Genomic DNA, 27,756 nt, shown 5'->3' with positions numbered 1-27,756 from the left:
GGTGTCACTTATTTCGACTAATCGTCTTCCTTTATAATCCCTCCCATACTGCCTCACTTTGCGGTTTATACTACTTCCTGGATGAGGTGTTCACTGCTGGAGGCTGCTTCTGCTGTTTGTACAGATAAGTCTTTTACTTTATTGTGTTTCCTTGCTGGCTTGATTCTAGGTGACCCTGACTCTGTCCGTATTAAGTGCAGGGAGCCGGTGGTCATGTCCCCTGACTATTATAGGGTTTTCAGGTGTCACACAGTATTAGGTACGCGGGCATGCAATAGTCTACCATACAGACCCTTGCATGTGCATAGCAGTCAGGGAGAGCTCTTAGGGTTTTATAGGGCTCACCTATAAGCTCCTTAGTTTGGGATCAAGCCAGTCGCTCGTTTATTTATATGTTTCAGCTATCTGCTAACTTCATCCGTGACAGGCATACTTGATAGAGTGAGAAATGCATTTCAACTTTTATTTATTTATATAGCACATTTAATTGCAATATTGTTGCCCAAAGTGCTTCACAGTTACATTAAAACATACTTTTATACAAACATTAGCAGCCAATTTGTGTAGGTGGGCTTGAAAATGAGGGAGTGGTGGCAGTTTAGAAACCATGTCCTGATTTTTCAGCTTACACTCTAGCTTTTGTCACTCTGCTGGCTGCTCACTTCACTGGCGGTTGCCATCTTAAAACGGTTGTAGTTTAAAAATGATAAATCCTATAGCAAAGAGCTTTATATTGTTAGAATCACAAGACCCAGACCTACATTTCTATGCATAGTATGTCTCTAAAATATAAAAAATGAAGGCACAGTTGCAGTTTAGAAATTGCCCTTCAAATTTGAGGTGTCTAGAGTGGAGTTTCAATGAATGTCAACGGGCAGTTACAAACAAATGTTCATATTGTGAAAACTATCAGGTCTATGGCTTAGCCGTGGACAATTTTAGTGGTAGCAGGGATAGCTGAACGTTTTGATATAAGATTTGTGTAGGTGGGCTTGAAAATAAGGGAGTGGTGGCAGTTTAAAAATCATGTCCTTATTTTTCAGCTCCCACTCTAGTTTTGAACATTCCGCCATTCATTCCTATGGGACCAATTTTGCCACAAAAACACTGATATTTCATGAACCATTTGGCGAAACGTTCCACAAAGTAATAGCACACCAATCGGGAACAATTCGGTATATTACTGTGTATGTCTATCTGTGGGAGGAGTTAGGGTGGTAAATTTGGCTATAATAATAATAATATATATGTGAGATAACAGTAAGTGGTCTTGCCATGCAAGAACACTTAATTAAAGGGCTTGGCACATCTGGGACTTCGATGACACATCACTAGAATATGGCATCAAAGTCAGATAAGGAAAGTGCACCGCGCATGCACAGCGTGCTCTCAGTTAATTTCTATGGGGGTTCAGAAAATACCTGCAGTGAGTGCGCTCGGGTATTTTCGATAGGCTCATAGTAATGAATAAAGAGCATGCTGCGCAAGCACGACCACTGCTCCATCAACTTCTATGGGAATGCTGGAGATAGCTGAGAGCTATTTTCGGCAGTCCCATAGAAATGAATGGAGGGAGGCCTGGCTGCTCTCCTCTCATATCAGGGGTCCTGTTCTGGAGGGGCAGGACCCTCACCTTTTGAACATTGGTAGCATTTTCTATCAATTCACCACCAATGTCTCAGATGAGACAAACCCTCAGCTTCATGAGGTAGTCACCTGGAATGTTTTTTTTAATTAACAGGTATGTCGAGAGTTAATTTGTAGAACTTCTTGCCTTCATGTGTCTGAGACAATCAGTTGTGTTGTACAGAGGTAGGATTGGCCGTAACTACCATAGCGTCAGACCATGCGACTGCTATGGGGCCCAGGGCTTAAGGGGGCCCAATTGGGATAATCCCCTCTTCTACTGGGGGTGAAAACTTGGTCAGGACTCTACCCTCTAAAGGAACAACTTTTAGCAAATGAGGCGGTGGAAAAAATGGCCCATGGGTCAACTAAAGGGGTTTAGGCAGAAACCCTTCTGTCCTGTGTGGGGGGCCTGGTTTGATCCTTGCTATGGGGCCCTTATTTCTCTACTTACGCCACTAACAGTTCCATACAGTATTAAGCCCTATTCTACTGGGAGATCAATATTCTACTCCTGGACAACCCCTTTAATGGCCTGTCCTAAGCATAGGGCATCAATACGCCGACCCCCTGCTTGATGCACTGCACTCTACTGCAGCCCATGGCAGGGAGTAGGTGAGGGACGTAGGTAATTGGGCAGTTCTAGGCCTCAGATTATGATAGATTTGGTATTAATATATTTTTATTTCTCTGTTTATCTCTAGAGTTATCCTGTAGACATGGCAGTGATCTCAGATGATTCTCCTGCCCATGAGAAAATGTAAGTGATCATAAAGGTGCGAGAAAAACTACTTGTGGACCGTGGAGATCACTATGGGACTGGAATGTACATAGACATCATAGAAAATTTTCATATAACCCCTTTCCCCCACCAACAGATGCTGCTCATTAAAAGGGGTTGTTCCATAAATGTCCACCTCTGGCATGCGCTCCTATCTGAAAAACAGGCTACCACCACACCACACATGTGCACCTTACTGTGCATTCACTTAAGGCCCTATTTTTTTTACATAGAAGCAGATCCCAGGGGCTCGGCTAATTTTTGCTGTGCCATAGAAGTGAATAGACAGTGGCAGTTTCCTCTCTATTCACTTCAGGGCTCCATTCTCCAGAAGTGGGACCTGTCCTTCACCTATGGGACACTTATGGTATATTCTATCAATTTGCCATAAATGTTCCAATTGGTAAAATCCTTTTAAAAGTGGTTGTCCAACCAACAAAGCAGTTTAACATGTGCTTCCCAATGTGCTTAGCATAAATAAAAAAAAGCCACTTATCTGTTCACCGATGCTCTATTCCAGTGCCGAGGGTCCAATCTCCAATGCTTCTGGTCCCCTGTGGACTAGAGGTTTACACCCTTACGTCATCATGTGCACTGCTGCGTCCATTCACTGGCCTCAGAAGTTTTGTGCCTCTTGAAGACACGTCACCGCTAAGGTCAGTGAATGGCTGCAGAGGTGATGATGGATGAGATGCTACACCTCTGGTCTTTAGGTCACCAGAAGCAGCAAAGAGAGGACCTTAAGTGCTATAATGGAGCACTGGTGAACAGGTAAGTGACTTTTTTGTCTTGAAGCTAAGCACTTTCGAGGGCAGAAGAAAAACAGCTTTAAGGGTCGGAAACCACTTTGATATTCTACTTTGAGGATGATGGTAGATGGGGTTCAGGTTATTGTCACAATGGCTATTGCTGTATATGGAGTCATTCCACCATGTACATACAGATGTGTCATTCATTACTTTTCCTCTTGGTCTAAGATATCCAGAAATTAGATGTCCAGAAATTTTTTCTGCTACTCCAAACGCCCCCAACAGAGTAATGCTAAAGTTGTATTTTTCAAGCTGGAGAATTCAAGCCATTCGTCTTCAGAAGATCTCAAGCCAACAGAAACTGTAAGGAAGGACACATCTGTATACTTACATCTATTGATTTTTCTCAACAGAACTCCTGTAGACAGCAATTTGATTGCCTATGGCACATCTATCGAGGAGGAGGGGTAAGTGAGTGAAAAGTCAGAGACTACCTAAACATATGAAGTTAACTATAATGTTCTAAGAGCTGTCTACACCTTGAACACATGCTGCTAGGTTGCCTAACTTCCCCAGAATCAGTTTATCATCTAGGGACCCATCCAGCCAAAATAAGTTTCTATGAGAAAGTAAGTTGTTGACTGAACCTAGGTGAGCTGTGAGTATCATATCATCATGATCTTGGTTGGAACATAACATAAGAAACTGGGACTAAGACAATACATGTGCAGGAGAAAAAAACTAGGGGTAGACTTATTGGAACATATACAAATTGGGTCACCATGGTAGTGAGTAGCATCGGGGTCAGTATTAAATACTTGGCTTAATCGTTCACACTGATAAAATCCAATAAGGGGGGGGGGGGGGGGGGTGACCTCTTCCAAAAGCATAATGTAGACAACAATAAATCTGTTTTGAATGTGTTATTTTTTTCAGATTTTCCATAAACAAAACAAGCAAAAAGTTCAATCAACCTTGCAAGATTGACCAGGATTCGGAAGAGAAGTCTCCACCTCCAGAAACTGCCACAGAATCACCCATTCCTCTACCGGCTCAAAAAATGAAGAAGAGGAGGCAGAGGAAACGGAAAAGAAAGAAGATAAAGGCAGTGGTAGTCATCAAGGGGCGACGTACTAAACCTGGCAAGTTTATGATGCCAAATTAATGTTTAAAAAAATGTGTAGAAGTCAATGTAGATAAAACTTGGATGAAGTTGAAGACATTCTTGAGAGGGTTAACACCTTTATCCATAAATGTCTATGGATGCCCATGTAAAGCCTCCAGCCCCCAACCCATCAACCACCATATACCACAATTCTAGAATCCAGTGCCCATCTCTCTATAGCATCATATAGCGCCCAATAATAACAAATGGTATATGATGTCCAACTTATCTATGGTTGAAGTTACCCCACATTCTCCTCCATCACTTCAGAGTTGTCCTCCTCTCTATCTGCTCAACAGTATGTCCCTATTAGAGTTAAATATGGGCCAGGAGAGGGTTTGGGGTGATAGAGGTGCAGTTCATTGGATTTGTTCCCTTGTAGTTATAGGAACCCCTGACTCTAGATGCCTGTGGATCCCTCTTATGGTAAAATTGGGACAATGGAGACAACTAAACAGTTGGAGCTCTGAGACAATTGCCCTTATTTGCCTCTTGGACAGTTAGACCCTGTATTTGGCGAACTTATGGCATGAGCTATGGATCGCTTCCTGATACCCCATTCAAAAGGTACCCCAACACTGTAAATCATATGCATGTATGAGTCTTTTACCACTACCTCTCTTCTTACACAGAATTGTGCTTGTTCACCTAATTGATATTTCTTTACTTTAGGTATTTTGTCTGGAAAATACCGCCTGAAGTTGCCTAAAACATTTACTGGAAATTGTAAGTCATCTGAAAAAATTCAGCTTTTTGATCCAAGTTCTATATGCCCCCATTTTTTTTTATTGCTTATCTAAATTTGTAGCTAGGTTTTTCGTCACCCAAGGAAACTATTTCATTCAGTGTCCTAGTCCTGTAGTTAAATGCCCTGGTCAAGACAGAATGACTTCATGTCACACCCCCCCCCTTGTCATCTAACACCTGGGCACATTACTGCTGACCATTATAACCAGGTCAATAAGCTTCTGTCTTCAGTAGCCATCGGTAGTGTTAAGGTAGATTTTACTATGCATTGATATGTACAGTGGCTAGAGTCAAGGTCATGTTTAATGAGTGACCTCAGTTCTAGATGAAGACCTAATCGGTTACAGCCATGGTTACTAAAGAGTATCCTTTATTTACAGGCCTTCCCCTTATTGCCCTCTGCTTGTTTTGCCAGTGCCATCTGGTTCACTCTGGTAGGTGTATGTGTGCCAGTAGAATACTACCTGATGTTCTAGTGTGGTCATCTTCACAATGACTGTGCTAGATCCACTATCTAGATCTTCTCCAATAGAACATATTTGGGTGGCTATTCCTCTTCGCTTTGCTTGTCTTGGGTACTGTCAATCTATACATGCTCTATAGGTGATATACTAAATAACATCCCTTTATTTTAAGACACCTTTCATATGTACTTTAAAATTTGAACTGGTACAGGTTAATTTCAACCACTATATCTCTCAAGCATTAGATTGGACTGATACCACAAGTATGACTACAATCTCAGCAGCTTCTTCTCTCCTAACAGCTCCTCCTCCACAAACAACTTCTCTCCCCTACTCTTCCCTTCTCTAAAAGCACTGGCCGAGAGTTTTATTTTTTTTGGGCTTTTATCAAACTGGTTGTTCCAATTTAGTAAATCACAATTGTATTTCTGTTCATATTCCCTCTATCAGGATTCCAGTGTGCAAATTCTTTTCAAGTATCAGATTTTCCGGTAACCCTCAGCAATAATGATCAGAACTTTTTCTTTGAAGAGTCCACATTCTGTCCAGAAAGAGTTTTAATTTTTAGGTCCTGCTTGGCTTGTTTTAGAGGGTTATCTCTGGAAATGAATTGCACCAATGCTATGGATATTCAGGTCAAATATGGGAAAGGAAATTTGGATGGCCCCCTCGTCCCAATTATTTGTAAAGGTAAAACTTTAATTTTGTGGGTATGATAGAAAGTAAAATACTGTAAGAGAACCATTAAATACATTGTGTGAAATCTGTGAAAATTAGGTGCCAGTCAACATGGCCACTAGTTTGTCTAGGTCTAAACCTAGGAAATTTGGATGGCCCCCTCGTCCCAATTATTTGTAAAGGTAAAACTTTCATTTCGTGGGTATGATAGAAAGTAAAATACTGTGAGAGAACCATTAAATACATTGTTTTGAAATCTGTGAAAATCAGGTGTCAGTCAACATGGCCACTAGTTTGTCTAGGTCTAAACCTAGGAAATTTGGTTGACAACCCCTGTTGTCTGCAATGGTGGTCATTCTGGTTACCACCAAGCTTCCAAATATACTTTAGTGATGATTCATTGTCTCCACTGTGAGATTCCTTGAAGGGGGTTTTCAGGGAGTTTTACATGACCTATCCTTTGGGGGTATCAGTATCTGATCGTTGGGGGCTAACATCTTTATATTATATAGATTCTAGTGTATTATACTGTGCCCGGTATTTCCCAGTAGAAAATGATCCTTGGGAAATACAGTCCTCATCCCTGACCACCAGGACCAGTTAGCACTCTGTCAGTACATGGCGGCCTCCCCTCTCCGCCATGTTGTGGCACTATTTTAGTACTTCTAGTAAGTTTTTGCTGGCTGCAAATATGAGCTGAAGGTTTTTCAGGTTCTCCTGCCAGTAAAGTGAATGGGGCCCACCGCAAACTTGCGGTTCGCGAACATTTGATCGCGTTCGCGCAATTGCGTTCGCGAACCGTCCCGGGTGATGTTCGTCCATCACTATCCAAGATTACAACACCATGGCTGCTTTCTTCTAGAAACTGCTCAAACACAAGTTGTGCAGAATTAGAAACCCATAAGTGCGGTCCATGGGTCATGTGTTCATAGGTGTTCTGATATTACAGTTTGGTGCAGTTGAAGTGATTGGTGTAAGCTGCAATGCCACACCCAAACTGTGGGGCTGTTTTTGAAAGAAACCCATCTTGTTTTTCTAAAAGTAAAGCCTACCATAGAAAGGGTATGGCCACATGGTCAGGTTTTTGGATGCAGTTTTAGAAGTCAAAACCAGAAGTTAATTCAGAGAGACTTTGTATTTATCCTGTATAGGTTCTATCTTTTTAAGATCCACTCCTGATTTTGGTTTCCAAAACTGCATACAGAATCCTGAACATGTGGTTGTACCCTACGTGATCCTATCACTAGGACATGCCATCACCACAAGTTGTACAATCTCCACAGGTTGAATGGAGTTCTCTTGCAATTCCCTGCCCAGTGGGTGCTCAGAGGACCAATGTGCTGGAGAACTGTTGGAATGGCCTTGGTTTCTTCATTATCAGGACTGCCCAGGGTGTCAGAGGTCAGACCCAAACTGATCATTATGTGATGGCATGTCCTAGTCAGTTGCTGTAACATTGCACATGGAACATCCCTTTAAGATTGTGAACGTAAGCACACACTTATTTTCACTATTCACCCTGCTCTAGAACTGTTTATGGGGCTTGATGCTTCTTATCTAATGCAATATTTTATATTTCATCCATTGACCAGTGAGTAAAACATCCGTGGAGGATGAAGATGAAGATGTTGATGTCGGTAAGGAGGGTCTGATGTTTCTAAATAGCTGCATAACCTAATATCTATCTATCTATCTATCTATTATCCATGTATCTAGCAATCAAATATCTATATATAATGTTGTGCTGCAAACACAGGAAGAATGGTTGCTTTAGTCCACATCCTGCCGAGTACGCCAAAACATCTGTCTCTATTGAACAACAATCTAATTGACACATAATAATGCAAAATCTTTAGATCAGTACTGAAGACACAAACATAGTGGTAGGGATTTTTCTGTTCTTCTTTTCACTTTCCTCATTGAAGAACTCTATAATTGGCTTCTCCAGAGGTCAACTTTTCAGATAACAGTGGTCAATAGATTAATCTTCATATTCATATGCAAAGATAGATAAGACTTTAGGCTAAGTGGTATTTTCACCATGGCAATCTATAGGAAAATAGCTATGTATATGTCACAACTGTCTAGGGCCAGAATACCAATTTTAGGTCTGCCTCATAATTAGAATGCTATGAGAATGTTTGAATAACAACATAAATGTTTTATATATACGGTATATATATATTTATATATATAATTTTAGCCTCCACTCTTCTGCTTTTCTCCTGACAGAGATCTCTGGCAGTGTTCCAGTAACAGATTTTCCAATCGTTATCAAACAATTTGACCAGAACAAAACTTTTCAGGAAAATGAAGTCATATTTTGCCCAAATAGAGTGGTCATACTCAAGAGCTGCTCTGCTTGCTTCACGAACAAGTCATTGCTGGAAATTTCCTGCAGAAAAAACGGGGGTGTAGAAAATAGACAATTGTTTGTTGAGCATGGGAAAGGACAAGGCATCACTGACTATGTGGAACTGAATTCTAAAGGTATGAGGTAGACATAGATGGGGTCATATAACAATGGTGTCCTTCACTATGCATCAGGGAGAGAAATTCATGGCCCCATAGATTTATTAAGGAACAGACACAGGGGAGGCAAAAAAAGAAGGGAGCTAATACTCAGTTCAGGACAGAAATACTCTTCCCTCTCACGATGTGGTGATTCCTGGCTAGTCATTCTAAAACTGTTATTAGGGCTCCAGGCCTCAGTACAAAAATTTGGATTTCATGCAATGTGCCATAGATCTTACTGGAGATTGAGTGGAGACTCTTGGTTGCAATGGATTTGATTTACAGCTAAACCTTTGATCAGAATGTAAGGCATTTCCAGATGTTCACCCTTTAATCACTGAACATGGATCTGGACTGCAAGGAAGCCCCAGGACCCAACCTTTTGGCCACAACTGACCTAAAACTGATCTAATGACCCCAAGACACATTACCACGTCAGCAGGCAGAAGTCATAATCAGGCATAATGTAGGGTCAGCAGTCAATGACATGCAGAGCTCCGTGAAGGTTGAGTACTCAGTGAGTACTTTCAGTTCGGTAACAAGGCAGAGGTCAGGGCAGGCAAAACCCATGGTTAAAAATAAGCCACTTTAATATCATATCCATAAGAACAACAGAATGCTTTGCACAATACAAGAACCTAAGAGGATATTGCTCAGGTTCAGGTCCATGGGGTAGGATCACATATGAAGCCCAGGGCAGCATGAAGGCACTAGAGTTTGGCAATACCAACTTAGCAGAGTTGAGAATGCCGAGGGGTCTAGAGTGCTCAGGGTCTAGAGAGTTTCTAGGAATCATTAATGCCCCTGCTGCCAAGAAGTCTCAAGAATATGTTCCAAATCTGGAATGAGAATTATTTTGTCATTGCAGAGTATAAAAAAACAAGACTGGTGGGAGGGAAAGACAAAGTGACTGGTCCAATGGTAAGACTTCTGCAGAAAAAAGTGAAGGTAAGGACATGACTAGATGGGATAGCTTGATGGGTTTACAGACTTGGCACAGCGGCGTTCTCCATTTTACCGATTATTTCGCATTGTTGTTCCATCAATGAAATACCAACGTGTACAGCCATCCATAAAAATTAATGGTCAACCGAAGATAGAGATAAGCTGCTGCCAGATGCTTGATTTATATACAACATGTTTAGAATTTGTCCATTGAATGTATTGTGACAGTCAGTTATTTAGCTCGCCCTTCCAGCGGTGAAAAGGTAGGGGGATTAGTCAGATTATTTCGCTGAAGGTGACCTCAGGAGACAGAAGTGCATTTCCACTGGCGTCCTGCCAGCTTTATTTCACAGGTTGCATTTAAAACACAAAACATAAACGGAACACCTAGCCTTATCCAGGCTCTAACTAAACAATAGGTCCCTCTCTAGGACGTGGATGAGCTATCCTCAGTCCACGCAAAATAAGCACGCTGTCTGTACAGCAACCTGTGATACTTGCAGTTTGCAGGCTCTGGACCTTCAGGGTCCCTCAGTGAGATGTGGCTTCTCTCACTCCCAGGGAGTTCTGAGCAAGTGTGTTGACAGCCCAGTTTTCTAGCGACTCCCCAGGTGCAGCTCATCAGGACCCAGGCTTAGGTTTTTCTTAACCCTTTCCTAAACAACTTTCTTCAGCATATGCTAAGAACCTGGGAGACACGTATATACCCTCAATTACTTCACCCTGTGAGACACCACATTTCCCCCCCTTTTGCACTAACCTATGGGTTGGGGCACCCTGGCTTGACAAACAGTAAGTACGAGACAAACCATCTACATTCCCCTGGAGGCTGCCTGCTCGGTGCTGTACTGTGAACCTAAAAGGCTGGAGGGACAGAAACCACCTGGTAACCTTACTATTCTTTTCCTTGTTATTCTGCATCCACTTTAGGGGAGCATGGTCTGTGATGAGGGTGAATTCTCTGCCCAGTAGGTAGTATTTGAGAGCGTCCAAGGCCCATTTAATGGCCAAAGCCTCTTTCTCTACAGTGAAATGCCTCTTTTCATGGTCATCCAGTTTCCGACTTATGTATAAGACAGGGTGTTCTTCCCCATCAATTATTTGTGATAACACTGCTCCTAACCCAGCCTCCGAAGCATCGGTTTGCAGGGAGAAGGGTTTATGAAAATCCGGACATACCAGTACCGGCTGGGAGCACAGGGCTTGTTTCAAGGATTGGAACGCCCTCTCGGCCTCTGGGGTCCATTTTATCATCACTGAATTTTTCCCTTTTGTAAGATCGGTTAAAGGGGTTGTCCGGGTTCAGAGCTGAACCCGGACATACCCTTATTTTCACCCCGGCAGCCCTCCTGAGCCTGGCATCGGAGCATCTCATGCTCCGATGCGCTCCCGTGCCCTGCGCTAGATCGCGCAGGGCACAGGCTCTTGTGTTTACAATAACACACTGCCGGGCGGTAACTTCCGCCCAGCAGTGTGTTCGGTGACGTCACCGGCTCTGAGGGGCGGGCTTTAGCTCTGCCCTAGCCGTTTTACTGGCTAGGGCAGAGCCAAATCCCGCCCATCAGTGCCGGTGACGTCACCGGGGTTCCTGTCAGCCCCATAGAGAGCCCCGGTACGTCACCGGAACTCAGAAAAATGCCTTTGCCCTGCGCGATTTAGCGCAGGGCAAAGGAGAGCATCGGAGCATGAACTGCTCCGATGCTCATGTCAGGGGAGCTGCCGGGGTGAAAATGGAGGGATGTCCAGGTTCAGCTCTGAACCTGGACAACCCCTTTAAGGGAACCGCCATAGATGCAAAATTAGGGATAAACCTTCTGTAATACCCTGCAATTCCCAAAAACGATCTCACTTGCTTCTTGTTTAGGGGTCTAGGCCAGTTTTGTATTGAGTCTATTTTGTTTAGCTGGGGTTTGATCAGACCTCGCCCAATGGTGTTTCCCAAATACTTGGCTTCTTCCAAGCCGATGGCACACTTTTTAGGGTTTGCGGTGAGACCCGCCTGTCTTAGTGAATCCACGACCGCCTGCACTTTTGGTAGGTGAGACTCCCAGTCGCTACTGTAAATTATTACATCATCCAGATATTCTGATGTATAACCAATATGTGGCCTTAGGATCCTATCCATCATACGCTGAAAAGTCGCCGGGGCCCCATGGAGGCCAAATGGCAACCTAGTGTATTGGAAATGACCACTGGGTGCAGAAAAAGCCGTCTTTTCCTTGGCCCTTTCAGTTAACGCCGCCCTCCACTGATCCCCCATATAACAGCGCCCTCCACAGATCCCCCATATAACAGCTCCCTCCACAGATCCCCCATATAACGGCGCCCTCCACAGATCCCCCATATAACGGCGCCCTCCACAGATCCCCCATATAACGGCGCCCTCCACAGATCCCCCATATAACGGCACCCTCCACAGATCCCCCATATAACGGCGCCCTCCACAGATCCCCCATATAACGGCGCCCTCCACAGATCTCCCATATAACGGCGCCCTCCACAGATCCCCCATATAACGGCGCCCTCCACTGATCCCCCATATAACAGCGCCCTCCACTGATCCCCCATATAACAGCGCCCTCCACTGATCCCCCATATAACAGCGCCCTCCACTGATCCCCCATATAACAGCGCCCCTCCACTGATCCCCCATATAATAGCGCCCTCCACTGATCCCCCATATAACAGCGCCCTCCACTGATCCCCCATATAACAGCGCCCTCCACTGATCCCCCATATAACAGCGCCCTCCACTGATCCCCATATAACAGCGCCCTCCCACTGATCCCCCATATAACAGCGCCCTCCACTGATCCCCCATATAACAGCGCCCTCCACTGATCCCCCATATAACAGCGCCCTCCACTGATCGCCCATATAACAGCGCCCTCCACTGATCGCCCATATAACAGCGCCCTCCACTGATCGCCCCATATAACAGCGCCCTCCACTGATCCCCCATATAACAGCGCCCTCCACTGATCCCCCATATAACAGCGCCCTCCACTGATCCCCTATATAACAGCGCCCTCCACTGATCCCCCATATAACAGCGCCCTCCACTAATCCCCCATATAACAGCGCCCTCCACTGATCCCCCATATAACAGCGTCCTCCACTAATCCCCCATATAACAGTGCCCTCCACTGATCCCCCATATAACAGCGCCCTCCACTGATCCCCCATATAACAGCGTCCTCCACTGATCCCCCATATAACAGCGTCCTCCACTGATCCCCCATATAACAGCGTCCTCCACTGATCCCCCATATAACAGCGTCCTCCACTGATCCCCCATATAACAGCGTCCTCCACAGATCCCCCATATAACAGCGTCCTCCACAGATCCCCCATATAACAGTGTCCTCCACAGATCCCCCATATAACAGCGTCCTCCACAGATCCCCCACAACACAGCGTCATCCACAGATCCCCCATATAACAGCGTCCTCCACTGATCCCCCATATAACAGCGTCCTCCACAGATCCCCCATATAACAGCACCCTCCACAGATCCCCCATATAACAGCGTCCTCCACTGATCCCCCATATAACAGCGTCCTCCACAGATCCCCCATATAACAACGTCCTCCACAGATCCCCCATATAACAGTGTCCTCCACAGATCCCCCATATAACAGCGTCCTCCACAGATCCCCCACAACACAGCGTCATCCACAGATCCCCCATATAACAGCGTCCTCCACTGATCCCCCATATAACAGCGTCCTCCACAGATCCCCATATAACAGCACCCTCCACAGATCCCCCATATAACAGCGTCCTCCACTGATCCCCCATATAATAGCACCCTCCACTGATCCCCCATATAACAGCGCCCTCCACTGATCCCCCATATAACAGCGCCCTCCACTGATCCCCCATATAACAGCGCCCTCCACTGATCCCCATATAACAGCGCCCTCCACTGATCCCCCATATAACAGCGCCCTCCACTGATCCCCCATATAACAGCGCCCTCCACTGATCGCCCATATAACAGCGCCCTCCACTGATCGCCCATATAACAGCGCCCTCCACTGATCCCCCATATAACAGCGCCCTCCACTGATCCCCCATATAACAGCGCCCTCCACTGATCCCCCATATAACAGCGCCCTCCACTGATCCCCCATATAACAGCGCCCTCCACTAATCCCCCATATAACAGCGCCCTCCACTGATCCCCCATATAACAGCGTCCTCCACTAATCCCCCATATAACAGTGCCCTCCACTGATCCCCCATATAACAGCGCCCTCCACTGATCCCCCATATAACAGCGTCCTCCACTGATCCCCCATATAACAGCGTCCTCCACTGATCCCCCATATAACAGCGTCCTCCACTGATCCCCCATATAACAGCGTCCTCCACTGATCCCCCATATAACAGCGTCCTCCACAGATCCCCCATATAACAGCGTCCTCCACAGATCCCCCATATAACAGTGTCCTCCACAGATCCCCCATATAACAGCGTCCTCCACAGATCCCCCACAACACAGCGTCATCCACAGATCCCCCATATAACAGCGTCCTCCACTGATCCCCCATATAACAGCGTCCTCCACAGATCCCCCATATAACAGCACCCTCCACAGATCCCCCATATAACAGCGTCCTCCACTGATCCCCCATATAACAGCGTCCTCCACAGATCCCCCATATAACAACGTCCTCCACAGATCCCCCATATAACAGTGTCCTCCACAGATCCCCCATATAACAGCGTCCTCCACAGATCCCCCACAACACAGCGTCATCCACAGATCCCCCATATAACAGCGTCCTCCACTGATCCCCCATATAACAGCGTCCTCCACAGATCCCCCATATAACAGCACCCTCCACAGATCCCCCATATAACAGCGTCCTCCACAGAACCCCCATATAACAGCGTCCTCCACAGATCCCCCATATAACAGCGTCCTCCACAGATCCCCCACAACACAGCGTCATCCACAGATCCCCCATATAACAGCGCCCTCCACAGATCCCCCATATAACAGCTTCCTCCACAGATCCCCCATATAACAGCATCCTCCACAGATCCCCCATATAACAGCGTCCTCCACAGATCCCCCACAACACAGCGTCATCCACAGATCCCCCATATAACAGCGCCCTCCACAGATCCCCCATATAACAGTATCCTCCACAGATCCCCCATATAACAGCGTCCTCCACAGATCCCCCATATAACAGAGTCCTCCACAGATCCCCCATATAACAGCGTCCTCCACAGATCCCCCATATAACAGCACCCTCCACAGATCCCCCATATAAAAGCGTCCTCCACAGATCCCCCATATAACAGCACCCTCCACAGATCCCCCATATAACAGCGTCCTCCACAGATCCCCCATATAACAGCATCCTCCACAGATCCCCATATAACAGCGTCCTCCACAGATCCCCCATATAACAGCATCCTCCACAGATCCCCCATATAACAGCATCCTCCACAGATCCCCCATATAACAGCGTCCTCCACAGATCCCCCATATAACAGCGTCCTCCACAGATCCCCCACAACACAGCGTCATCCACAGATCCCCCATATAACAGCATCATCCACAGATCCCCCATATAACAGCGCCCTCCACTGATCCCCCATATACAGTGGAGGAAATAATTATTTGACCCCTCACTGATTTTGTAAGTTTGTCCAATGACAAAGAAATGAAAAGTCTCAGAACAGTATCATTTCAATGGTAGGTTTATTGTAACAGTGGCAGATAGCACATCAAAAGGAAAATCGAAAAAATAACTTTAAATAAAAGATAGCAACTGATTTGCATTTCATTGAGTGAAATAAGTATTTGAACCCCTACCAACCATTAAGAGTTCTGGCTCCCACAGAGTGGTTAGACACTTCTACTCAATTAGTCACCCTCATTAAGGACACCTGTCTTAACTAGTCACCTGTATAAAAGACACCTGTCCACAGAATCAATCAATCAAGCAGACTCCAAACTCTCCAACATGGGAAAGACCAAAGAGCTGTCCAAGGATGTCAGAGACAAAATTGTAGACCTGCACAAGGCTGGAATGGGCTACAAAACCATTAGCAAGAAGCTGGGAGAGAAGGTGACAACTGTTGGTGCGATTGTTCGAAAATGGAAGGAGCACAAAATGACCATCAATCGACCTCGCTCTGGGGCTCCACGCAAGATCTCACCTCGTGGGGTGTCAATGGTTCTGAGAAAGGTGAAAAAGCATCCTAGAACTACACGGGAGGAGTTAGTTAATGACCTCAAATTAGCAGGGACCACAGTCACCAAGAAAACCATTGGAAACACATTACACCGCAATGGATTAAAATCCTGCAGGGCTCGCAAGGTCCCCCTGCTCAGGAAGGCACATGTGCAGGCCCGTCTGAAGTTTGCCAATGAACACCTGAATGATTCAGAGAGTGACTGGGAGAAGGTGCTGTGGTCTGATGAGACCAAAATAGAGCTCTTTGGCATTAACTCAACTCGCTGTGTTTGGAGGAAGAAAAATGCTGCCTATAACCCCCAAAACACCATCCCCACCGTCAAGCATGGGGGTGGAAACATTTTGCTTTGGGGGTGTTTTTCTGCTAAGGGCACAGGACAACTTATTCGCATAAACGGGAAAATGGACGGAGCCATGTATCGTGAAATCCTGAGCGACAACCTCCTTCCCTCTGCCAGGAAACTGAAAATGGGTCGTGGATGGGTGTTCCAGCACGACAATGACCCAAAACATACAGCAAAGGCAACAAAGGAGTGGCTCAAGAAGAAGCACATTAAGGTCATGGAGTGGCCTAGTCAGTCTCCGGACCTTAATCCAATCGAAAACCTATGGAGGGAGCTCAAGCTCAGAGTTGCACAGAGACAGCCTCGAAACCTTAGGGATTTAGAGATGATCTGCAAAGAGGAGTGGACCAACATTCCTCCTAAAATGTGCGCAAACTTGGTCATCAATTACAAGAAACGTTTGACCTCTGTGCTTGCAAACAAGGGTTTTTCCACCAAGTATTAAGTCTTTTTTTGTTAGAGGGTTCAAATACTTATTTCACTCAATGAAATGCAAATCAGTTGCTATCTTTTATTTAAAGTTATTTTTTCGATTTTCCTTTTGATGTGCTATCTGCCACTGTTACAATAAACCTACCATTGAAATGATACTGTTCTGAGACTTTTCATTTCTTTGTCATTGGACAAACTTACAAAATCAGTGAGGGGTCAAATAATTATTTCCTCCACTGTAACAGCGCCCTCCACTGATCCCACATATAACAGCGCCCTCCACTGATCCCCCATATAACAGCGCCCTCCACTGATCCCCCATATAACAGCGCCCTCCACTGATCCCCCATATAACAGCGCCCTCCACTGATCCCCCATATAACAGCGCCCTCCACTGATCCCCCATATAACAGCGCCCTCCACTGATCCCCCATATAACAGCGCCCTCCACTGATCCCCCATATAACAGCGCCCTCCACTGATCCCCCACATAACAGCACCCTCCACTGATCCCCCATATAACAACGTCCTCCACTGATCCCCCATATAACAGCGTCCTCCACTGATCCCCCATATAACAGCGTCCTCCACTGATCCCCCATATAACAGCGTCCTCCACTGATCCCCCATGTAACAGCGTCCTCCACTGATCCCCCATATAACAGCGTCCTCCACTGATCCCCCATATAACAGCGTCCTCCACTGATCCCCCATATAACAGCGTCCTCCACTGATCCCCCATATAACAGCGTCCTCCATTGATCCCCCATATAACAGCGTCCTCCACTGATCCCCCATATAACAGCATCCTCCACTGATCCCCCATATAACAGCGTCCTCCACAGATCCCCCATATAACAGCGTCCTCCACAGATCCCCCATATAACAGCACACTCCACAGATCCCCCATATAACAGCTTCCTCCACAGATCCCCCATATAACAGCATCCTCCACAGATCCCCCATATAACAGCGTCCTCCACAGTTCCCCCATATAACAGCGTCCTCCACAGATCCCCCACAACACAGCGTCCTCCACAGATCCCCCATATAACAGCGTCCTCCACAGATCCCCCATATAACAGCGCCCTCCACAGATCCCCCACATAACAGCGTCATCCACAGATCCCCCCATATAACAGCGCCCTCCACTGATCCCCCATATAACAGCGCCCTCCACTGATCCCCCATATAAAAGCGTCCTCCACTGATCCCCCATATAACAGCACCCTCCACAGATCCCCCATATAACAGCGTCCTCCACTGATCCCCCATATAACAGCACCCTCCACTGATCCCCCATATAACAGCGTCCTCCACTGATCCCCCATATAACAGCACCCTCCACAGATCCCCCATATAACAGCGTCCTCCACAGATCCCCCATATAACAGCGTCCTCCACAGATCCCCCATATAACAGCACCCTCCACAGATCCCCCATATAACAGCGTCCTCCACAGATCCCCCATATAACAGCACACTCCACAGATCCCCCATATAACAGAGTCCTCCACTGATCCCCCATATAACAGAACCCTCCACAGATCCCCCATATAACAGCGTCCTCCACAGATCCCCCATATAACAGCGCCCTCCACAGATCCCCCATATAACAGCGTCCTCCACAGATCCCCCATATAACAGCGTCCTCCACAGATCCCCCATATAACAGCATCCTCCACAGATGCCCCATATAACAGCGTCATCCACAGATCCCCCATATAACAGCATCATCCACAGATCCCCCATATAACAGCGCCCTCCACTGATCCCCCATATAACAGCGCCCTCCACTGATCCCCCATATAACAGCGCCCTCCACTGATCCCCCATATAACAGCGCCCTCCACTGATCCCCCATATAACAGCGCCCTCCACTGATCCCCCATATAACAGCGCCCTCCACTGATCCCCCACATAACAGCACCCTCCACTGATCCCCCACATAACAGCGTCCTCCACTGATCCCCCATATAACAGCGTCCTCCACTGATCCCCCATATAACAGCGTCCTCCACTGATCCCCCATATAACAGCGTCCTCCACTGATCCCCCATGTAACAGCGTCCTCCACTGATCCCCCATATAACAGCGTCCTCCACTGATCCCCCATATAACAGCGTCCTCCACTGATCCCCCATATAACAGCGTCCTCCACTGATCCCCCATATAACAGCGTCCTCCACTGATCCCCCATATAACAGCGTCCTCCACAGATCCCCCATATAACAGCGTCCTCCACAGATCCCCCATATAACAGCACACTCCACAGATCCCCCATATAACAGAGTCCTCCACTGATCCCCCATATAACAGAAACCTCCACAGATCCCCCATATAACAGCTTCCTCCACAGATCCCCCATATAACAGCATCCTCCAGAGATCCCCCATATAACAGCGTCCTCCACAGATCCCCCATATAACAGCGTCCTCCACAGATCCCCCACAACACAGCGTCCTCCACAGATCCCCCATATAACAGCGCCCTCCACAGATCCCCCATATAACAGCGTCCTCCACTGATCCCCCATATAACAGCGTCCTCCACAGATCCCCCATATAACAGCACACTCCACAGATCCCCCATATAACAGAGTCCTCCACTGATCCCCCATATAACAGAACCCTCCACAGATCCCCCATATAACAGCTTCCTCCACAGATCCCCCATATAACAGCATCCTCCACAGATCCCCCATATAACAGCGTCCTCCACAGATCCCCCATATAACAGCGTCCTCCACAGATCCCCCATATAACAGCATCCTCCACAGATCCCCCATATAACAGCGTCATCCACAGATCCCCCATATAACAGCGTCCTCCACAGATCCCCCATATAACAGCGCCCTCCACAGATCCCCCACATAACAGCGTCATCCACAGATCCCCCATATAACAGCGTCCTCCACAGATCCCCCATATAACAGCGTCCTCCACAGATCCCGCATATAACAGCACACTCCACAGATCCCCCATATAACAGAGTCCTCCACTGATCCCCCATATAACAGAACCCTCCACAGATCCCCCATATAACAGCGTCCTCCACAGATCCCCCATATAACAGCGCCCTCCACTGATCCCCCATATAACAGCGTCCTCCACAGATCCCCCATATAACAGCGTCCTCCACAGATCCCCCATATAACAGCATCCTCCACAGATCCCCCATATAACAGCGTCCTCCACAGATCCTCCACAACACAGCATCATCCACAGATCCCACATATAACAGCGTCCTCCACTGATCTCCCACATAACAGCGTCATCCACAGATCCCCCATATAACAGCGTCCTCCACAGATCCCCCACAACACAGCGTCATCCACAGATCCCCCATATAACAGCGTCCTCCACAGATCCCCCATATAACAGCGCCCTCCACAGATCCCCCATATAACAGCGCCCTCCACAGATCCCCCATATAACAGCGTCCTCCACAGATCCCCCATATAACAGCGTCCTCCACAGATCCCCCATATAACAGCGCCCTCCACAAATCCCCCATATAACAGCGCCCTCCACAGATCCCCCTTATAACAGCGTCCTCCACTGATCCCCCACATAACAGCGTCCTCCACAGATCCCCCATATAACAGCGTCCTCCACTGATCCCCCATATAACAGCGCCCTCCACAGATCCCCCATATAACAGCGCCCTCCACAGATCCCCCATATAACAGCGCCCTCCACAGACCCCCCATATAACAGCGTCCTCCACAGATCCCCCATATAACAGCGCCCTCCACAGATCCCCCATATAACAGCGCCCTCCACAGATCCCCCATATAACAGCGCCCTCCACAGATCCCCCATATAACAGCGTCCTCCACAGATCCCCCATATAACAGCGTCCTCCACAGATCCCCCATATAACAGCATCCTCCACAGATGCCCCATATAACAGCGTCCTCCACAGATCCCCCACAACACAGCGTCATCCACAGATCCCCCATATAACAGCGTCCTCCACTGATCCCCCATATAACAGCGCCCTCCACAGATCCCCCACATAACAGCGTCATCCACAGATCCCCCATATAACAGCGTCCTCCACTGATCCCCCATATAACAGCGCCCTCCACTGATCCCTCATATAACAGCGTCCTCCACTGATCCCCCATATAACAGCCACCTCCACAGATCCCCCATATAACAGCGTCCTCCACTGATCCCCCATATAACAGCACCCTCCACTGATCCCCCATATAACAGCGTCCTCCACTGATCCCCCCATATAACAGCACCCTCCACAGATCCCCCATATAACAGCGTCCTCCACTGATCCCCCATATAACAGCGCCCTCCACAGATCCCCCACAACACAGCGTCCTCCACAGATCCCCCACAACACAGCGTCATCCACAGATCCCCCATATAACAGCGTCCTCCACTGATCCCCCATATAACAGCGCCCTCCACTGATCCCCCATATAACAGCGTCCTCCACTGATCCCCCATATAACAGCGCCCTCCACTGATCCCCCATATAACAGCATCCTCCACTAATCCCCCATATAACAGCATCCTCCACAGATCCCCCATATAACAGCGTCCTCCACTGATCCCCCATATAACAGCGTCCTCCACTGATCCCCCATATAACAGCGTCCTCCATTGATCCCCCATATAACAGCGTCCTCCACTGATCCCCCATATAACAGCGTCCTCCACAGATCCCCCATATAACAGCACACTCCACAGATCCCCCATATAACAGAGTCCTCCACTGATCCCCCATATAACAGAACCCTCCACAGATCCCCCATATAACAGCTTCCTCCACAGATCCCCCATATAACAGCATCCTCCACAGATCCCCCATATAACAGCGTCCTTCACAGATCCCCCATATAACAGCGTCCTCCACAGATCCCCCATATAACAGCATCCTCCACAGATCCCCCATATAACAGCGTCATCCACAGATCCCCCATATAACAGCGTCCTCCACAGATCCCCCATATAACAGCGCCCTCCACAGATCCCCCACATAACAGCGTCATCCACAGATCCCCCATATAACAGCGTCCTCCACAGATCCCCCATATAACAGCGTCCTCCACAGATCCCCCATATAACAGCGTCCTCCACAGATCCCCCATATAACAGCACACTCCACAGATCCCCCATATAACAGAGTCCTCCACTGATCCCCCATATAACAGAACCCTCCACAGATCCCCCATATAACAGCGTCCTCCACAGATCCCCCATATAACAGCGTCCTCCACAGATCCCCCATATAACAGCGTCCTCCACAGATCCCCCATATAACAGCGTCCTCCACAGATCCCCCATATAACAGCATCCTCCACAGATCCCCCATATAACAGCGTCCTCCACAGATCCTCCACAACACAGCGTCATCCACAGATCCCACATATAACAGCGTCCTCCACTGATCCCCCACATAACAGCGTCATCCACAGATCCCCCATATAACAGCGTCCTCCACAGATCCCCCACAACACAGCGTCATCCACAGATCCCCCATATAACAGCGTCCTCCACAGATCCCCCATATAACAGCGCCCTCCACAGATCCCCCATATAACAGCGCCCTCCACAGATCCCCCATATAACAGCGTCCTCCACAGATCCCCCATATAACAGCGTCCTCCACAGATCCCCCATATAACAGCGCCCTCCACAAATCCCCCATATAACAGCGCCCTCCACAGATCCCCCATATAACAGCGTCCTCCACTGATCCCCCACATAACAGCGTCCTCCACAGATCCCCCATATAACAGCGTCCTCCACAGATCCCCCATATAACAGCGTCCTCCACAGATCCCCCATATAACAGCGTCCTCCACAGATCCCCCATATAACAGCGTCCTCCACAGATCCCCCATATAACAGCGCCCTCCACAGATCCCCCATATAACAGCGCCCTCCACAGATCCCCCATATAACAGCACACTCCACAGATCCCCCATATAACAGAGTCCTCCACTGATCCCCCATATAACAGCGCCCTCCACAGATCCCCCATATAACAGCGTCCTCCACAGATCCCCCATATAACAGCACACTCCACAGATCCCCCATATAACAGAGTCCTCCACTGATCCCCCATATAACAGAACCCTCCACAGATCCCCCATATAACAGCGTCCTCCACAGATCCCCCATATAACAGCGTCCTCCACAGATCCCCCATATAACAGCGTCCTCCACAGATCCCCCATATAACAGCGTCCTCCACAGATCCCCCATATAACAGCATCCTCCACAGATCCCCCATATAACAGCGTCCTCCACAGATCCTCCACAACACAGCGTCATCCACAGATCCCACATATAACAGCGTCCTCCACTGATCCCCCACATAACAGCGTCATCCACAGATCCCCCATATAACAGCGTCCTCCACAGATCCCCCACAACACAGCGTCATCCACAGATCCCCCATATAACAGCGTCCTCCACAGATCCCCCATATAACAGCGCCCTCCACAGATCCCCCATATAACAGCGCCCTCCACAGATCCCCCATATAACAGCGTCCTCCACAGATCCCCCATATAACAGCGTCCTCCACAGATCCCCCATATAACAGCGCCCTCCACAAATCCCCCATATAACAGCGCCCTCCACAGATCCCCCATATAACAGCGTCCTCCACAGATCCCCCATATAACAGCGTCCTCCACAGATCCCCCATATAACAGCGTCCTCCACAGATCCCCCATATAACAGCGTCCTCCACAGATCCCCCATATAACAGCGCCCTCCACAGATCCCCCATATAACAGCGCCCTCCACAGATCCCCCATATAACAGCGCCCTCCACAGATCCCCCATATAACAGCGCCCTCCACAGATCCCCCATATAACAGCGCCCTCCACAGATCCCCCATATAACAGCGCCCTCCACAGATCCCCCATATAACAGCACCCTCCACAGATCCCCCACAACACAGCGTCATCCACTGATCCCCCATAACTATGTCATACCCAGCCGCGTCAGCGGCTCATATGGGAAAATCCAAGCAAATAGACCTCTAGCACAATTCCTTTAAAATATCGCATCGCATATCGTTATCGCAATTTTTAGGGCCCTAATCTCAATCGCACAAAATTCCCATATCGTGCAGCCCTAATACCCAGTATGGGGGCTGGGCCTCACAGGCTTCCGTACATAGCAGACCCTGAGGCCTTTGCGTGGTTGCTATCACATTCATCTGCCCCCTGTCACTGAAGCAAGGGGGGGGGGGGGGGCGATGAAGAGGCAGAGGGAGCCCCCTCCCTCTGCCAACATCGTGTATTTGTTCCGGCATATAAAGGGTTAATCCGCCGGCATCGCCATTTACAGCAATGCTGGCGGATACAGCAGGGTCCCGGCTGTCAGTCACTGCTGGGCCCCTGCATTGACCGGCGTCTGCCCAATTATTCATGACGTACTACTATGTCCCGCTGAGACATAGCAGTATGCCAAATGTCAGGAAGGGGGTTAAACTCACAGAGTATTTGATGTGAATTAATAACAAGTGGAAGTTCACAGCAGCACAGAGCATCTCAGGAGAGGAGTGGGCTAATCTTGTGAGAGGTCACAGACTGAGGGTTACATAGTGGAAACAGCAGCACAGAGGATTTTATGAGACGTATGTGCTGATCCTTTGGGGGGAGAATGACCTGTCACCGGGGACGTGACTTCTCAAGTCTCTTGTAAATTTACTGTAATTTGCGGTCACTGTTATCACGAGATAAAATTCTAGTTTTATTTTTTCAGAAACGCTGAGTGAAAAATCAGTGCTGGAGAAAATCACTGAATACACAAAACCTGCTGACAGCTCTGCACAGGGGCGGTCTGCCGAAGACATCGTGAAGATTACGGCAGCCGTTGGAGTTCCTCTTCTTCTTATTATTACACTATCATTACTGTACGGACTCTGCCAAAAATTTAGGAGGTAACGTCTTCAATTTACATTTCATGACCTTTAGAGAGTAACTAAACCTTTGTTACGATGTCCCTAATAAACTATTTGTAATAGACTTTATTATTCCATTTTCTATTTTTTTTTTACACTTTTACATCCCTAAAGTGCACCATTCCCTGTGACAGCTCGGCGGTGTACGGAGTACATTTTATGAATGGGGCAGGGGCGCACATTGCTGCTCCTCGGACAATTACTTACTCCTGGCATAGCACATGAGTACCCTGTTACCCTGTACTATGCCAGGATTAGCTGAGCGGCGCGAGTTCCTGCTCCTGCCTGATCCGATAAGCCACGTGTTGACATGCAGTTCGCTTAGCGGAGCAGGCAGAAGCAGGAGCTCGCGCTGCTCAGCTAATCCTGGCATAGTACAGGGTAAGAGGGTACTCATGTGCTATGCCAGAAGTAAGTAGTTGTCCGAGGAGCACGGGCAGGAGCTGCAATGCGCGCTGCTGCTACCCATACATAAAATGTGCACTCCATACACCGCTCAGCGGATCCGTCATGGCTATTTTAGAGATAACGGATGCAGACGGTTGTATTATAATTACAGAAGCGTTTTTGACGGATCCAGCAAAAACAGAGATGTAAAAGTAGCCTTAGTTATCTGCTTATTTTTCTTAAATCTTCATTTTCTCTCATCTTGGATGACATTTTGGGGCTTTGGAACACATTATTCAAGTTACAATGATTTCAACATACAATGGTCGTCCTGGAAGCAATTATTATTGTAATGTGAGGGACTGCTGTACGCAGTACACCAATTCTTCCCTAGCACAGCGTGATGGTGTTCCTCTATCTAAGATGTATAAGATAAGGGGGTAACCCAACGGGGATGAGCATGGGACTCTGTATATGGTATAGTACATCACGGTCAGGACCAGAGTCACTTTTTCATTATATGTTTCTAACTTGGAACCATTTGACCGTATAAACTTTTTCATTACTTTCACAGCTGGGTCAATGAAGTTGTATGTCGTTGTGGAAGACGTCATACCAACAATGTCCCTCAAACTGGTGCTAACCTGGAATCCAACCCAAATGACATACCATTACTTCTGAAGACTTCTACAAATGGGACCACCAATGGAGGCCTTCAAAATGGGGAAAGTAAATCAGAAACCTTATCTGTCGGGCTGCTCGACACAGATCAAATGGAAACAGATACCACAACCCAAGCTGAAGACTCTGTGTAGTCTTCTCCTCGATGAATTCTAGAACTCCCTCCTTTATTACCGTCTTGAATTAATCATGTTTTATTGAGGCAAGAGCCCATCTTCTTTTAGTAAGCAGAGCTGTGTTAGGTGAAGTTCTTGTGAACTTTGATTTCAAGGGATGCCCAATGATGCCATGTGAAGATGAGAAAACCCCCATGAAGTCTTTGGACTGGTCATTGGCCATCAACCATTCGGCATTGGTCATTTTGCTTCTTTTCCACCTTGCGTAACTATGTATTGATTAGCAACATTAGCACCCGTTACGTTCCCAAGAGGAACCTACTATAGTACACAGTATTTTAGCAGATCATATAGCATTAACTAACTTTTTGTATTGCTCCTAAACTCGAAGTTAACACAAAGGGAAAATTGATTCCAACAGGACAACCCCTGTTCTCTAGAGCTTCTGACATTCAGTGGTCTCTTGGGTTCATCCACAATCCCTCCCAGTAAATGCAGAAATGAGTTGGTACTTGGGTCCAGCTGAGGGATTCATCCAACTAATAAATGACAAGTGGACCTGGCGAAAACTGATTTGGGGCCCAATCTGGCTAATAACATGGTCCAGGCAATATGAACAGGAGTTGTCTGGGGAAGATGAGCCGGCCATACACATCAAGCTGTTGGATGATACCTACCTCTCCGAGCACTTACAGTACATAACCACTCACATTCGGCTGACCGTGCACATTTATCACACAGGGAGAGGTTGGATAAGGCTACTTTCACACTAGCGTTCGATCGGATCCGTTCTGAACGGATCCGATCATATTAATGCAGACGGAGGCTCCGTTCAGAACGGATCCGTCTGCATTAAAATGGCAAAAAAAAGCTAAGTGTGAAAATAGCCTCGGATGGATCCGTCCAGACTTTCAATGTAAAGTCAATGGGGGACGGATCCGCTTGAAGATTGAGCCATATTGTGGCATCTTCAAACGGATCCGTCCCCATTGACTTACATTGTAAGTCTGGACGGATCCGCACGGCCAGGCGGACACCCGAACGCTGCAAGCAGCGTTCAGCTGTCCGCCTGTCCGTGCGGAGGCGAGCGGAGCGGAGGCTGAACGCCGCCAGACTGATGCAGTCTGAGCGGATCCGCTCCATTCAGACTGCATCAGGGCTGGACGGCTGCGTTCGGGTCCGCTCGTGAGCTCCTTCAAATGGAGCTCACGAGCGGACACCCGAACGCTAGTGTGAAAGTAGCCTAACCTGCTTATTCCCCCGTGTTAGAAATGGATCAGACCTCAAACATCAGATTGTCCTCCCATCCACCTTACCCAACATTTCTGACACTTGTCAAATGTGTATGGCCGGCTTTACTTTGGCCAAAGTGATCTCAAAATGATCCAGTGCATTCGAAACAAAAAATTAAGAAACCTCTTTGGGAAAAAAAAGTGCATCATACACAACTTTACAGGGCGATCACAGAACTTGCGATTGTGGTTACATTCATCTGTACCCAGATCGAGCCTTCCGTCCAATTTGCTCATCTCTAGTGAAGGCCCGTTTTCTTCTGTACGTGTCTGACCCCGATCCTGTTGCACAATCGTCCTGTAAATCTTACTCTTGCACATGGCTGTATCACGGATCTGTGCTGCACTGACGCACAATGCGGTAGTTGTAGACGGCTGTGGGCCCATCCTCTACCTCCTCCACTCCAGTCTTAGGTTCTATATGGATACACATAAAGGATTTTTCTCACGGGATCCATGAGAAATATGGTAAACTCATGTAAGGCTACTTTCACACTTGCGTTGTTAATTCCGGTATCGAGACCCGGCAGAGGATACCGGAATTAAAGGGATCCGTTTTAATTTTGCACATCAGGATGCATCCGTTCTGTTAGGATTGGTTTGTGGAAAATCAAAATGGAAAAAAACGGATCCGTCACTAAATACATTAAAAGTCAATAGGCTCCTA

General features: G+C 47.4%; 2 protein-coding genes across 2 annotated transcripts in view; both read left to right on the top strand.

Moving 5' to 3' along the window:
- The window catches only part of LOC122929093, an 82,008-nt gene that overhangs the window by 6,710 nt on the left and 47,542 nt on the right, over positions 1-27,756 (top strand). The gene's annotated exons all lie outside the window — the stretch shown is intronic.
- On the top strand, positions 63-26,673 carry LOC122929094. Its single transcript, XM_044282554.1, has 12 exons — positions 63-114; positions 2,331-2,386; positions 3,570-3,623; positions 4,093-4,298; positions 4,994-5,047; positions 5,449-5,502; positions 5,983-6,222; positions 7,803-7,847; positions 8,443-8,700; positions 9,593-9,672; positions 24,415-24,592; positions 25,575-26,673. Exons 1-11 carry the CDS (start codon positions 82-84, stop codon positions 24,421-24,423), a joined length of 1,089 nt encoding a protein of 362 aa, XP_044138489.1. The 5' UTR covers positions 63-81; the 3' UTR covers positions 24,424-24,592; positions 25,575-26,673.

Source organism: Bufo gargarizans, chromosome 2 (assembly GCF_014858855.1).
Source record: "Bufo gargarizans isolate SCDJY-AF-19 chromosome 2, ASM1485885v1, whole genome shotgun sequence".
In the NCBI taxonomy this organism is placed as follows: domain Eukaryota; kingdom Metazoa; phylum Chordata; class Amphibia; order Anura; family Bufonidae; genus Bufo; species Bufo gargarizans.
This window is presented reverse-complemented; position numbering and strand designations above follow the sequence as displayed.